The following is a 16,207-nucleotide window of genomic DNA, read 5'->3' as shown; positions in this document are numbered from 1 at the left end:
ACCTCTTTTTTTTTTTTTCCTTCCCCTCCCCCATGGGTTTCTGTTAAGTTTCTCAGGATCCACATAAGAGTGAAAACATATGGTATCTGTCTTTCTCTGTATGGCTTATTTCACTTAGCATAACACTCCCCAGTTCCGTCCACGTTGCTACAAAAGGCCAGATTTCATTCTTTCTCATTGCCACGTAGTACTCCATTGTGTATATAAACCACAATTTCTTTATCCATGCATCAGTTGATGGACATTTAGGCTCTTTCCATAATTTGGCTATCGTTGAGAGTGCTGCTAGAAACATTGGGGTACAAGTGCCCCTATCTGGATGCTCTATTTCTACAACGTCTTGATAATTTTCCCCTTCCTCTTCTCCAGTGTCCTGTCACTGCTTCAGTGCAGACCCTTATCACCTCTTTTCTCGCACATTTTATTGAATATCAAAATACCACCGCCAACCCCTTCCCAACTCACCAAACCCAATTTATTCTATGCTCTGCTTTGACATTAATCTACCAAAACAGAGCCTCAACTATGCCCCTGCTTTGTTCAAAATAGGCAGCAGAGAGACACGGAAGGCACAAGGGCCAACCCTGGCATCAAGGCCTTCCAGGATGTCACCCAAGACTCCTCCCCTTCATGTACTGTTGGTCCGACTCTGTGCCTTATCATTATGTGAACACAGCTGATACTCTTTGCTCTATCTCTTGGCACATCCATCTACAATCAAATGACTATATATATGTGGGGTTTTAATAAAAAGGTCTTGTGCATTTTTCATTAAGTATATACCTAAGTATGTAATGTTTTTAACACTTATAAATTACTGGATTTGTTAAATTTTTTCTAATTGCTCATTGCTAGAATAGAAAAATACAATTTGTATTTTGACCTTTTTCCTGCCACCTTGCCATTTGTAAGTCCTAGGAGGTTGTTTGGAGGTTTCTTAATGTTTTCCAAGTAGGTGACCATAATGGCTACAAATAAAGATGCTTTTTGGGAATGCAAGCTGGTGCAGCCACTGTGGAAAACAGTATGGAGGTTCCTCAAAAAACTAAAAATAGAACTACCCTACGACCCAGCAATTGCCCTACTAGGCATTTATCCATGGGATACAGCTGTGCTGTTTCAAAAGGACACATGAACTCCCATGTTTATAGCAACACCATCAACAATAGCCAAAGTATGGAAAGAGCCCAAATGTCCATCGATGGATGAACGGATAAAGAAAATGTAGTATATATACAAAATGGAGTATTACTTGGCAGTCAGAAAGAATGAAATCTTGCCATTTGCAACTGCGTGGATGGAACTGGACTGGAGGGTATTATGCTAAGCGAAATTAGTCAGAGAAAGACAAAAATCGTATGAGACAAAACAGATGAACATAAGGGAAGGGAAACAAAAATAATATTAAAACACACAAAATATATATATATATATAAACAGGGAGGGGGACAAAACAGAAGAGACTCATAAATAAGGAGAACAAACTGAGGGTTACTGGAGGAGGTGGGGGGGGATGGGCTAAATGGGTAAGGGGCAGTAAGGAATCTACTCCTGAAATCACTGTTGCACCATATGCTAATTTGGATGTAAATTTTTAAAAATAAAAAATAAAATTTTAAAAAAATAAAGAAAAAAATAAAGAGGCTTTTGCTTCCTCCTTTCCAATCTAAGTATCTTTTATTTCTTTTTCTTGCCTTATTACACTGGCGAGGACCTCCAGTCAATGCTAAATGGAAGTGGCTAAAGCAATATCCTTGCCTTATTGCCTATCTTAGGTGGAAAGTGGTGAATCTTTCACCACTAAGTATGATGACAGCTGTATATTTTCAATGGATGCTGTTCACCACATTAAGGAGGATTCTGTGTCCCTCTAGCTTGCTTCAAGTTTGTAAATAAATGTTGAATTTTTGTCAAATGCTCTTTTTCTGCATCTACTGAGATGATCGTATGGTTTTCTTTTTTATTCTGTTGATGTGGTGATTACATTTATTTTTTCATAATAATGGGCTATTTAAAATAATTTTTTTAAGTTTACTTATTTCTAAAGACAGAGTGCAAGTGGGGGAGAGGCGGGGGGGAGAGAGAGAGGGAGAGAGAGAGAGAGAGAGAAAGAGAGAGAGAGAGAATCCCAAGTAAGCTCTGCACTGTCAGTGCAGGGCCTGATGCAGGGCTTGAACCCATGAACTGTGAGATCATGACTTGAGCTGAAATCTGACACCCAACCTACTGAGCCACTCATGGCTCCCTACACTATTTTTTAAAGCAATTTTAGGTGTACAGAAAAACTGAGCAGATGGTGCAGAGTTCCCATATACTCTCTCTGCTTGGGTAAACCCCCAATGGTTTCACCTATTAATAACTGGGTTAGTTTGTTACACTTATTATAGTTGATGAACCAATATTGATACAGTATTAATAAGTAACCTCCATAGTTTACATTTGGATTCTCTCTTTTGAGCTATACAGTTCTATGAGTTTTGATAAATGCATAAATGTCATATACCCACCATTATAGTATTACAAAAAATTATTTCACTGCCCTAAAATCCTGTGCCTCACCTATTCATGCCTTCTCTCCTCCTGCTCCCCTTGACAATCACAGATTTTTTTTTTCTCTTTGAAGGCAACCAAGTTTTCAGTGAATTTTAATTTGGATTTTAAATGAATCTGGCATATTACAAGAACTGAGTTAAAGATATCTACTATTGGGGTGCCTGGGTGGTGCAGTCGGTTAAGCGTCCGACTTCAGCCAGGTCACAATCTCACAGTTCGGGAGTTTGAGCCCCGCGTCAGGCTCTGGGCTGATGGCTCAGAGCCTGGAGCCTGTTTCCGATTCTGTGTCTCCCTCTCTCTCTGCCCCTCCCCCGTTCATGCTCTGTCTCTCTCTGTCCCAAAAAAAATAAATAAAAAACGTTGAAAAAAAAAAATTAAAAAAAAAAAGATACCTACTATTAATAGTAACAATGGAAATAGCATTCTAAGAGTATAAAGAATACGAGACCTTTCCTGTATAACGTTGGGGAGGAATAGTGCTAACTGAACCAAATATTCAAAATGATAGCCTCTGCCTTCTCCTAATCAGCACTCCTACCTCCAAACATTTCTTAGTAAAATGCACAAAATTCTTACACATAATTGAAGCAGTGCATTGTTGCAGGTGGGTGATTATCATTATTCACCAACATCACATCATTAGATGAAATTTCAACAACTGCCCAGAGAACACACAGAAAAAAAAAAAATCCTTAAAACACAAATGAATGACAAGAGAATCCATGCTGCTGGGGAGCTTTGCAAGATCTAATGCACACTTTGAGGTCAAGTCAGAAAGAAGCAACAAGATGACAGAGTGGCCAGGCATTTGGATCTTCTTGAGAATGGAATCAGGGCAGACAGTTCTCTGGCTTAGCCTCTAGCAAAGTGGCTCTGTCCATCACTTGCACCTTTTTTCTGCTAAACTAGTGGGTGTCGTTCTGCTCCAATAGATCTTCCTTCCTTCCTTCCTTCCTTCCTTCCTTCCTTCCTTCCTCCCTCCCTCCCTCCCTCCCTCCCTCCCTTCCTTCCTTCCTTCCTTCCTTCTCCTCATTCATTCAACAGTCACTCTGGAGCTGCCATGAGCTATGGGTACTGTCTCAGGTACACCACACATTTTTAATGTCTGTAGTTTTGCCTTTTCCGGAATGTCATGTAGTTGGAATCATACAGTATGTAGCCTTTTCAGATTGGCTTCTTTCATTTAGCACTATGCATTTACGGTTCCTCCATGTTTTCCCGTGGCTTGGTAATTCATACAATATTGCATTGTATGGACATACCACAGTTTGTTTTTCCATTTACTTACTGAAGAACATCCTGGTTGCTTCCAGTTGTTGGCAATTATAAATGAAGTTGCTGTAAACATTCATGAGTAATTTTTGTATAGATTGAAGTTTTCAGCTCATTTTAGTAAATCTCTAGAAGCAGGATTACACAGCTACATGATAAGAATATGTTTAGCACTGTGATAAACTTCCACACAGTCTTCCAAAGTGGCTATACCACTTTTCATTCTCACCAGCAATGGATGACAATTCCTAGGGCTCTCCTTATCAGCTTTGGGATTGTCAGATCTCTGGATTTTAGTCATTCTTATAGGTATGCAGTGGCATCTCATTGTTGTTTTAATGTTCAATTCCCTAATGACATATGATGTGAAGCATTTTTCATGTCCGTGTTTGCCATCTGTGTATCTTCTTTGGTGAAATGTCTGTTCAGGTCTTTTGCCCTTCTTTTAATTGGGTAGTTCATTTTCTTACTGTTGAAATTTAAGAGCTTTATACACACACACACATATATATTTTTTAGGTGGGGGTAAGAGTCCTTTAGCAGATGTGTTTTGCAAATATTTCCTCCCACTATATGGCTTTCTTTTCATTCTCTTTACATTTTTTTTTTTAACGTTTATTTATTTTTGAGACAGAGAGAGACAGAGTATGAACGGAGGAGGGTCAGAGAGAGGGAGACACAGAATCTGAAACAGGCTCCAGGCTCTGAGCTGTCAGCGCAGAGCCCGATGCGAGGCTTGAACTCACGAACCATGAGATCATGACCTGAGCCAAAGTCAGCCGCCCAACCAACTGAGCCACCCAGGCGCCCCTTTTCATTCTCTTTAGGGTGCTGTTATAGCAGTGTGTACTTTTAACGAAGTCCCACTAATCAATTTTATTTTTACAGGTCACACTTTAGGTGCTGAACCTAAATGGTCATCAGCAACCCCAAGATCTCTTAGATTTTTCGTATGTTATCTTCTAGAAGCTTTATAATTTTGCATTTTATATTTAGGTCTATGATCCATTTTGAATTAATTCTTACGAAGGGTATAAAGTCTATATATAAATTCATTTCTGTATATGCTGATGTCTAGTTGTCCCAGCACCTCTTTCGTATTTCATTTTGGTATTTTCTACTAACCTATCTTCTAGTTATTTAACTCTCTCTTCAGCTGGATCTTGTCTGCAGCTAAACCCTGAGTTCTTAATTTTGGTTTTGGGTTTGTCAGGGTGAACATTTCTATTGGATTATTTTCCAAATCTGTTTTGTCACTTTTTATGGTTTCTAACCCTCTCCAACATTTTAAAATCTTTTCTTTTATCTCTTTAAATATAATAAGCATAGTTATTTTAAAGTTCATGCTTAACAATTTGAACATCTGAAGCATCTGTGGGTCTATTTCTACATTTTATTGTTTCTGCTATTTCCTATTCATGTTACCTTATCTTGTAATGCACCTCTTTCTTTGTCTTTGATTGTGTGCAGACACTGTATTTTTAAAATGGTCTGTGGAATCTTCAAAGATTTGGGATTACATCTGCTTCTTCTGGGTGCCTGTAAGAACCTCCATTCTAGGATCGCTTTGATCCATTTTTAGTGCTTGAGATTTCCTGGATCACACAAAGAACTCATAACCACACAGGAATCCATGTGAAGACTGTTTATTTCTATTTCATCTTTATACTCCAGCCAAGGCTGGGTCTCAATCCATTCCGCCAAGCCAAAGTATAAAGAGTTTACCAAGGACTCCACCTCTGGCAAACTCTGAGCTCTAACATTTTTGTCCTCCTCAGCTCCCCAGACCCCATGAGGCTGTCAGAAACACTACTTTGCCTTTAAACTGCTCTGTCTGAATGGGATACACCCAAACACCAGGTTCACTCCTCTACATTTCTACCTTCTCTTCGATCTTGGTTTGGTAATTCTTCACTAACTTGGTATTTCTCCAGTGCCTTCAAGCACAGGTTTTTAATATTAGGTCCAGTCCTAGCTATCCTCGGATCTGCTGAAGTCAGAATGGGACCCTTCATCCTATGACTTCCACAAATATTTTGCCTCTTGTGGCCTTTAACACAATTGACTTTATATTAAATTGTGCATGTTACCCCACCCCCATTAGAATGCTAGGATCAGGTCTCATTCATGCAGTATTGTATCCCCTGCCCAGAACAATTATTTGCTAAATTGAACCAACCAGTCTTTTAAGATTTTGCTAATTTAGCATGTCTGAATCTCACTGTTTTAAATCCATAAAATTTCATGTTTATATAATCATCATTAAAAACACCATTCCCTTTCCAATTTGCTTTCAATATTTCAGTTTCTGCAAGAAAAGACCTTATTTATTTTAATGTCTTTTTAAAAAATATGACTCTATTGTGTCACTTATTTGATTTTAAGGTGATCTTTATAATTCTCAGGTGTGTCTTACAGTATGCATCTATAGATTTCAATGTGGTGATTTAATATTGATTTTATTTTGAAAATTTCATGATACTTCGTAGGAACTATCAACAGAACACCTAGGAAAACCAGTAAGCTCTATATACTGAATAGAAAGTAACCTAGAAAATTCTTAGGTATAAAGAAATTAGTGATTTTTTTTTAAATGTGTTTTTGTGCCTCTTTTTAATTTCACTGTGAATGTGTAGAATTGCTCAGGATTTCATTGCCTTTTTCTGTGGGGAAAGAATTAAATGTATCACAAGGATGGCAGTCTGTTTTGAAACCTCTAAGACCAAGAGTGAGGGAAGGAAGAGCTGCTTAAGGTCACTCACATCTTTCTGAGTAGCAGAGACACTTTTTTGACTGCAACTTTTAGGGACCATGTCCACATCAATAATTGCTCAGGGAGAACATTCTAATTCCCCACATTTGGCCAGGTGCCAGTGCTTACATTCCTATAACATCATATATTTCCTCTTTCTTAAAAGATCTCATATTATTTGTTGGATATGTACCTTTGCTGGAGTTGAAACTCCTAAATGCCAAGGACAATTCCTATATCTCCTTCAATAAACATAAAGGGTTTTGCTGAGTTTCCATTACTCTAAAAGCTAAGTTAGACTTGCCTTTATAGCCCTAGATGCAAGTAAGCCAAATCTATTCTGAATTCCTTACCCTCCCCAGCATGTCTTAGATTCTGACCAGACACTGTGTGTTGGGTGTGTAGCCTGTCTTGACTGCTTCTCAGGAACCAAAGCTATATAACCAGCCTTATTGGTGAGGGACTGGTTGAATTTCTCCCTCCTTTTGGCACTAAGTGTCCCTTGATACCCAATAAAATACTCACCAGTAACAAAATCAGTCTTCAATTATTCAGGAGTTGATCACTCAGATCCCCTCCTTCTCATATTCTTTTTCCCCACCTACTCTCTAACCCATAGGTTGCTCACTGGTAAACATACCACTGAAGGCTGGCCGGAGCAAGGAGAACGATTCCAGCCAGTGGACTTTGTGAGGCCCAAGAAACTCCAATGAGAAGCCAGAGTTTGTGGATGGCTTAACGCTACCTGAAAGTCTGGAGAATTTTCCTGATGCTATCAACTACTCTTGGTAGGACATAGAAAAGATCATCTGTCCCTGTCAGCAATCATTCTAGGCTGTTACCAGTTTTGTCCTTCCATTCTCTAGGTGGTGATTCTCTGTGGTCCCAGCTTCTCCGCTTACTCAATGTGTGAATTAAGACACAGTTTCATCTCTCTGAGCCTCATTTCATCATTGATAAAATAGAAACAGTAAGCTGACGGGTTTGCTCTGAGGACCAGAGCATTAATTCCAAGAAAAAAATAATGTATGAAAGTGCTTTGTAAACGCGGACGGCATTCCAATTTTATATCATTATCGACATTAATTGTTTTTTCATGGTTTAAGTTTTAATGAGAACGCTGATTTTTCTTCTCAATGGGAGAGGTATTCCACATGGGTTACTGTGATGGATGAAGTCCTGGATACGTGCACACTTAATATGAGTGTCAAATTCCATTTCAGTGCTTACCTTGGGAGGTTTCCTTAATGATGGAAACAAAAAATTTCAGCAGCAGAAGTAGAAAGGGTTGTCAACACAGCAGCCACATCAGAGGGAAGCAATGAAAAAGAAAAAACATAACGGAAACTCAGCATCTTGGTAACATGGTCTGAAGGATACTCTACAAAGATGAGAAGCCAAATTCACTTTGCTGCCTGAAGTGATAAACTATTATATTTGCTCAAAAATATATTACAGGCATAATGGGTTTCTTTCCTGGTTTACAGAGAATGGATTCAGTCACTCAGAGGTATTCTTAATGATTCTAAAAAATGCCAACAGAAAAGCATCCAGATAAAGAAAGCATGTACAATCATATTGTACCTGGTCAAACATTTTTAAATTAATTTCGACATTTAAATTTTCTTAAATTGGTGTTACAATATATGTATATTTCCTTTGATAAATATTCTAATTCACATGGGATTTTTTTCCTCATTTGAAAGCCACAGTTCTCAACAATTTTCATGTATTTCATCACTGAAGAGAAACTGAAGAGCTAGCCTCCTCCCATAACCAGCCACACAAGCACATTTTTACATGTTAATATCCCCCCAAATGACTGGAATTGCCACCTGGAGAAAATTCCGAAAAGCAAACCGTTTTCGAAGTAACAAACCAGTGGGCTGACTTGCCTTATAAACGTTTTCCATGTATATGAAATTAAAAAGCTGAACTATGATTTTTATAAAATGTGAGCCTCTGACAGTTCTTAGCCTTCCTGACGTGGGTGTTTTTAATCAGCCTCCAGTATCATCAATACATAAACTGTAAAATTATCGTTAAGTAGAAATGGGGGAGTTTTCCCCGTGGCTTTATTCCTTCTTCACAAGGAATAAGACCTGAAGGATACGAAAATGGATTTTCCAGGGCACAGGGCATGGAAATCAAAAGGTACAGGCAAAAATAGCACGGTGACCTTTCTCCAGCATTGGGCGCAGCACTCCTCACAGAGCTCTGAGGGCCCCAAATAAAACCCAGAGCTCAGCGGCAAGGAAAGAATGTCCATGCATTCCAAAATCAGGTGGACAATCCAAAGTTTTAAACAGAGGGAAAGAAAACCATGACATTCCATAAAGATGAAGCTTTATCATCTTCTTGAAATTGTATGACTGAGCTTAAAGGATCCTTTACGTCATTACTTCAGACAGGCACAATGGGAATGTGATTTTTTATCGTCAGGTTTTAGAGGGGACCCTATCAAGAAAAACTGGTATTTCTGGCTGCCATCAAGTAAGTGTCAACATTCTATCTACCCTTTCAAGCAGGATAAACATTTATGGATGTTATACTAAAAATGCACGAGTGCTTTTAATCTAAGAAAGCCATGGATCTTTGCTTTGTGCATAAACTTAAAGGTTTCTGCCAAGAAAATTTCCTTAAGTGGAACACTGTTCTGGAAGGCATCTGTTCTGAGCAGGTAGAACAATAATGAAAACGGTATGCACAGTACTTTTGACTAAACCTTCTCTAATTTTGCTTGCCTTACTTTTTAAAAGCCACTAAAATTTTTCTTTAATGTTTTTATTTATTTTTGAGACAGAGAGAGACAGAGCATGAGCAGGGGAGGGGCAGAGAGAGAGGCAGACACAGAATCCGAAGCAGGCTCCAGGCTCTGTTTCACAGAGCCTGATGCAGGGCTCGAACTTACGGACTGTGAGATCATGACCTGAGCTGAAGTCAGATGCTCAATCAACTGAGACACCCAGGCGTCCCTAAAAGCCATTTAAATCACTGCTTTACTTAACAAAGGACAGACGAGTCACTTAGGTTATAATAAGGCAATCATATGAAACAGCATGGACCAAGTTAATAAAATAAACATTTTATGTGAAGGCTGTGATGAGTCAAGCAATCTAACGGAGGTCGAATGTGCTAACAGGAATCCCAGGGGTCTCTCCAGAGTTTTTGTGTGCTTCTTTCATGCTACAGCTGTATGACAATCATCACCAGCAGCAAAGTACCAGTGCTGTTTCGTAGTCAGTAGTATATTCACCCCCTGAGCTGTCTAACAATAAAGCTATCCTATCTTCATTGACATGCCAATATGGTTTGCCTTATTCTTATTAGGAAACCAATCCTGTTTCAGCATTATAAGTATTGAAAAAAATATATATCCCTTTCCCTTAGAAAGACAGCACATCATATAGGAAGGACAACATGATTCTGCCACCTTTCTCTGTTCTCTGGGATCACTTAAGAATAAATGGAGACTGGGGAGCATGGGAAAAAGGGAGGTCACTACATGGACCTGCTGCTACCCAAATTTACTCATCGTTTAATTTAGAATAAAGATCCTTGCCAAAGAAGGAAAAGTAAGTCACTTAGTGTACCGAAACTGTACTTCGTTAATCAGCAAACCTTTCTTGAGATGTGAATTAAGAGATGAGCAGCTAAGTGATCCTAATTCAGAGCCAACATTTACTACCCCAATCCCCAGAGGCCACATGACATTCTCTGGTAGTCGTGAAGAAAAATTTTTCCATTATGAATAATACTTGTACTGCTACCAAATATAGTATGTTATCCTTTGCAAAAAACCAATAGGATATTACAACGTAAAGATACAAGTTTTCGCACAAATGTATGAGAAAGGATGAATAACGTAAACCATCTATCAGAAACATAATCAATATTATCTTTTTTAAATTAGGTCTTTGTTGATTGTATCGAAAAGTCTTATCAACAGTTTCATCTAACTCTCAGTAACATCCAGCTTATCTCGGATACCAGCATGGCTCAGAAAGAGGCAACATCCTCAGCCAAGCAAACATTCAATCAACTACAAGAACAACCTCTTCAAACAGACCTCACTGACCTACAGACACAGGCTTGGTTGCTGACTCATCAGAAAATGGAGCATTCCATCGACACTTAGGTAAAAGTATGTGTGTTCCTGACCACTCTCACTGCCCAACTTGTCATTCATTTTTAAAAAGTCCTTGTTTTGGGGCGCCTGGGTGGCTCAGTTGGTTAAGCGTCCGACTTCAGCTCAGGTCATGATCTCACACTCCATGAGTTCAAGCCCTGCGTCAGGCTCTGTGCTGACAGCTCAGAGCCTGGAGCCTGTTTCAGATTCTGTGTCTCCCTCTCCGACCCTCCCCCGTTCATGCTCTGTCTCTCTCTGTCTCAAAAATAAACGTTAAAAAAATAATAAAAAAATAATAAAAAGTCCTTGTTTTTAGTCATGTGATCCTCTGTAAGTTATCATGAGACTTTTTGTGTGTGTATTCCAAAGAAATAAACTGAACACAATGTGACATTTTGGAAGCCAGTAAGGTTGTGTTTCTAGATCCCAGGATTTGGAGAGAAAATAAGGAGGTGCATGCCGGGCTGGCACTTAATATACCCTCAATAAATGCTGGCCATTATGTTGACTGCCTCTGTGTGCCAGGTTACCTAAGGATCATATGCAAAACTTAAAGACTGAAATAAAATAGAATGAGGGGGTTGGACTAGAACGTTTCCAATCCCTTCCTACGCAGGAACTGTTTCACAGTAATGAAACCCTGGTGGGAATTATTTGAGCCATTTCATAATTTTGTACGGTCCCTGAAGAAGAAAGGGTTTTCTAAATCAAATGTACTATTTTCAATTAGTGAATCATATCAAATTTTTCCCTAACATTTATTATATGTTAAAATAAATGGACTTGATGGGTACTGAGGAGGGCACCTTTTGGGATGAGCACTGGGTGTTGTATGAAAACCAATTTGACAATAAATTTCACATATTGAAGAAAAAATAAATAAATAAATAAATAAATAAATAAATAAATGGACTTCTCCCCATTTTCCAAAAAAGAAAGAAAGAGAAAAAAAAGAAACGAAGGAGGTACAGTTCTACATGGATAGTAGCTCTATTTTACAGAACACCAGAGCTGCCTTTCTCTCAGGATAAGCAGGGCAGTGAATCTCTTCAAGGTCACCCACACCAGGTATCTGACAAGTCCTGTCATTTCTATGTCTTTATCCCACTTCTGTCTCCCCAGTCTGCCTGATTAGATTTCCCCACTCTCCAAGACACAGCTCAAAGCTCAACTCAACTGTGTCAAATTCTCAAACGTTGTGTGAGGAGACCACCTTGGCCTTTACCACCTCTGATATTATACCCCAAGGATCTCTATGGTCAAAAAAACAGCTCAGCACTTACCAGCATACATAAAGCCCTTCAGTAATTTTGTCTATATTTGAATCTCCCTGAAAGCAGAGGTCATGCCACATGCTCCTTTCATGACCTCGGCCCTTGATCCCACATATTCATGCAGAATGGAAGTCACTGTAAGAACTCAGAACTAAGTTTTTACATTAGCGAGATAGACATAATCCAGATGTGAAGATTTTCTTCGATTACCACCACAGTCCCAAAATGTGGGGGCAAAGACTGCTCGCATTTAATAGTAGTGAGGACTTCAGAGATTATTAGAAAACGTAGACTCTTTTCAATGACTTATTTAAAAATAGCTATTTCTCTGCACCAGCATTTCATATAGAGAAGTTCAAATCCCATGTTAACAAGGGTCAAACCCTCAAAAGTTGCAGAAGTCAATTAAGTTCAGAAAGGCAGTTTGATAAGAGTAGAGGATACACACACACACACACACACACACACACACACACACACACACACAGAAACAGGACTGTAAGAATAAGGTAGACCTATACTGGGCCAGCTCTTGAAATAAGGAGACGGTACTTAATTTAACAGGTAGCCCAGACCTGGAAAGTTTAACAAACAAGTGAAACGAGAAAAGCAATGTAAGAGTCTATTACAACAATAACCCTAGATAGCTGTTGTTCTTTCCTCATACCTCATGTTGGAAGATTTATGGGAGAAGGAGTCTTCTGTCCATCACTTTTCCCTATCAACTATAGTTAGCGCCTCAGAAGTTAGATGGCCAAAGGCTCTAGTGTGCAGGGGCCCTAGCACTAGTCAGCGCTTTGGCAGACAAGACGGATCCGCGTCTTGCTTCTGAAACAGGAAATTCTCTTCCATGTGTGTTTTACTGACTGAATGTCAGAAATTGCCACAACCTCTATCTGAAGATATAGAGCTAAATGACATCTGACTCCTGGAGATTAGTCCAAGGATGTGTATTTTATGAAGTCCCTGATCACTTCCACTGTCACATGGAGAACAAAACACAAAGTCACCTAAATCGTCCAAGTACTTTGTTAACCTTGTTTATTGAGCACCAATTCCTACGCTGCAAAGTACAGGTGCTCTCTGAGGGGTGTTTCGGGGAATGAGACATGGCCTCTGGCCTCAAGAAGGTTAACACCTTGTGAGAGGGACAGATACATACACGAATAACTGACACTAGCAGACTGTGACTGTCACAGCACAGATGGGAACAAAGCTGTATTTGGTCACCAACTATTGAACACCCACTGTGTGCTACTTTGTTGAAGTACAAAGATAAATTAGGGGTGCCTGAGTGGCTCAGTCGGTTGAGCGCCCAACTTCAGCTCAGGTCATGATCTCACGGTTCATGGGTTCGAGCCCCGCGTCGGGCTCTGTGCTGATGGCTCAGAGCATGGAGCCTGTTTCCGATTCTGTGTCTCCCTCTCTCTGCCCCTCCCCCGCGTGCACTCGGTCTCTGTCTCTCTCTCTCAAAAATAAATTTTAAAAAATTAAAAAATAAACTAGATATGTTGTCTTTCGAACAGTAAACAAAACTTATAGACACAGATTACAATACAATGTGATGTGCACAGCAACAGATTCAAAGAGGGTGAGATCGGCTGAAAAAGAGAGGAAGGTTCTCAGAAGAGAAAAACCCTGAGGATAATTTAGAAGGCTAAACAGAGTCACCCTCCTGACAAGACAAAGAAATGGCATCCCCATAGGGGGAACTGTCTGTGCACAAAGAATCAGAGCACACAGCCCACTTGAAGACCAGAGATCGTAGGACAGTTGCCAACCTGAGTAGTTTGGGCTGTAGAAGCAGAGACGTTGGGACACAAGATGACACAGGATTGGGGTTTTGTCAAATAGGTGGGTATAAAGGTTCCGCTGCAACCAAGATTTATTGACCACAGTTTGAAAAGAGGTTTATAAGCTTGTGTACCAAGTTAAGATATCCATGTATTTAAAACACAACAAGCACTCTATGAATGATAAGGGGGCAACCTATGCATTTTGAAGAGCCTTTGAAACCTTCTTCACAAGAAGAATGTAAATGTCAAAAACATTAAATTCCATGACAAAGTCTGGTTTGAAAACTTTAAAAAGAGTTAGCAGATTGATTATCAAGCTCACAGGAAGCGACAGCAAAATTTTCTGAATGTGCAAAGAAATCAGTTCATTCAATGGAAGTGTTACCAATGAAAGCAGACTTTAATTTTTTAAGTTTATTTATTTTGAGACAGAAAGAGAGAGAGAGAGAGAAAGCAGGGGAGGGGCAGAGAGACAGGGAGAGAGAGCATCCCAAGCAGGCTCCACACTGTCAGCACAGAGCCTGATGTGGGGCTCAAACTCACGAACTGCGAGATCATGACCTGAGACAAAGTCCGACGTTCAACCAACTGAGCCACCCAGGCACCCCCTTTGCAATTTCTGTAAGAAGTAAAATAGGGTCGTGGTAAAGGGTCACGATTTCGAGCCAGACAACTCTAGCTCTGCCAGCATTTGGCTACGTTGACCTTGGGCAAGTTTATTCAAGCCCTCTGAGCCTCAGTTTCTGTGTCTGTAAAATGGGGAAGCACCCCTTCAGGACCAATGAAGGATGACAGGTGATGGCAAGGCTAACGTTACACACAATGGGCGCATGGTCATGGCTCAATAAATGTTAGATGCAAGCGCTGCTGGTACAACAAACAGCTCTCCTGGATGATACATGCAAAATGTCCACATAGCTCAAAACTCAGTTTCCTCTGGGGAAAAGTTCCTGACAGCTGAATAATGACAGCACTGTGTGTGTGTGTGTGTGTGTGTGTGTGTGTGTGTGTGTGTGATAGAAAATATTTATGATGTTAAAAATACGCTCCTGGGGCGCCTGGGTGGCTCAGTTGGTTAAGCATCTGACTTTGGCTCAGGTCATGATTTCTCGGTTCATGAGTCTGAGCCCTGCATTGGGCTCTGTGCTGACAGCTCAGAGCCTGGAGCCTGCTTCGGATTCTCTCTGTCCCTCTCTCTCTGATCCTCCCCCACTCACACTTCGTCTCTGTCAAAAATAAATAAATGTTTAAAATTTTTTTTAATTAAAAATAATAAAAAAATATATTTTTAAAAAATACGCTCTTCAAACAGGGAGAACAGAACATTGGTAACTGTTACAGCACAACTAACAGATACATGGATAGTCATTATGTTCTTTTTAGAAGGTTCAAGATGTTCAAAATGTTTTCAATGTTCAGAAATGCATTTCAGAGAAAAAAGAATGCTCAAACATTAAACCGAACACAAAAGGTTCTGAGTCTTAGACGTGCTTGCTGTGGAGACGAGAATGACTGTGAGGGTCGATGGCAGTGAGGACCACCGGATGGTATAATCAGAGCCACCAGATCAGGGGGAGGGGAGACTCTGGACTCTGCAAGGAGCCCCGCCCTTCTGTTGACTCCAGTAAACAGTGATCGAGAACCCTCCAGGGATGCACACTCTCCATGCTGCACTGATTTCTGCCTAGGAGGGCACTTCTAATAAAACAGGATTGTATCTCTAAGGATTGTATCCTCCTTCCTAATGTATAATAAAGGAAGAGAAAGAATAGAAAAAACTCCCCTTAGAGATAATTAGATAAACATGTATAAAGTTGGACACCTTCACAAGCACTAAGCTGTATTAATTTTTCTAGAAAAGAGTTAAGAGCAGGTGCGTAAGTACAAACACTGGGGCACACCTCATCGAGCTGATCACACCTGACGTCTGTCCAAGCACTGGTGCCCTGAACGACAGGGTGAAGAAAACCCCTGACAGCTGGCAAAGTAGCCACGGGAATAATGAGGAGAGGTTTTAAGAGACTCTTCATTAAAAAATGAGCTCATATTTAAAAACGTGCCATTTATTTTCTCCGTCTATTATGTTGAGGTTATTCACCACAACACTCACCGAAGGACCTAGAAGCACTACTTAAGGACTGGAAAAGCTGGCAGTAAAAAAAAGCAGGGCTCCCTCCGCAGGAGAAACAGAACCCAGGCAGCAAACAGATTTGGTTCCCTTTCCTACAATGGCACCTTGAATTTTCAGGCGAGAACCAAAGAGCAGAATCGCATTACCAATGTAAGATGCACCCTATAGGCCAGATGAATATTTACAGTTCACCACTGAAGTCCACTGAAATAAGAAGAGACAAGGTGATTAAAAACAACTGCTATTCTGTTAGTCACTGTTAAAATATTTTCTGCAATAAAGATATATCAGCTTTATAAT

The 16,207-nt window shown here is 39.9% G+C and overlaps 1 protein-coding gene across 6 annotated transcripts in view; it reads right to left on the bottom strand.

Annotated features, from left to right (window-relative positions):
- The window catches only part of KIF13A (kinesin family member 13A), a 217,401-nt gene that overhangs the window by 124,641 nt on the left and 76,553 nt on the right, over positions 1-16,207 (bottom strand). For all 6 annotated transcript variants that reach the window (XM_047860259.1, XM_047860257.1, XM_047860260.1 and 3 more), the window contains exon 3: positions 7,808-7,820. In XM_047860259.1, coding sequence (XP_047716215.1) covers positions 7,808-7,820 — 13 coding nt within the window. The remainder of the gene's footprint in view (positions 1-7,807; positions 7,821-16,207) is intronic.

This window comes from Prionailurus viverrinus, chromosome B2 (assembly GCF_022837055.1).
Source record: "Prionailurus viverrinus isolate Anna chromosome B2, UM_Priviv_1.0, whole genome shotgun sequence".
Lineage (NCBI taxonomy): Eukaryota > Metazoa > Chordata > Mammalia > Carnivora > Felidae > Prionailurus > Prionailurus viverrinus.
This window is presented reverse-complemented; position numbering and strand designations above follow the sequence as displayed.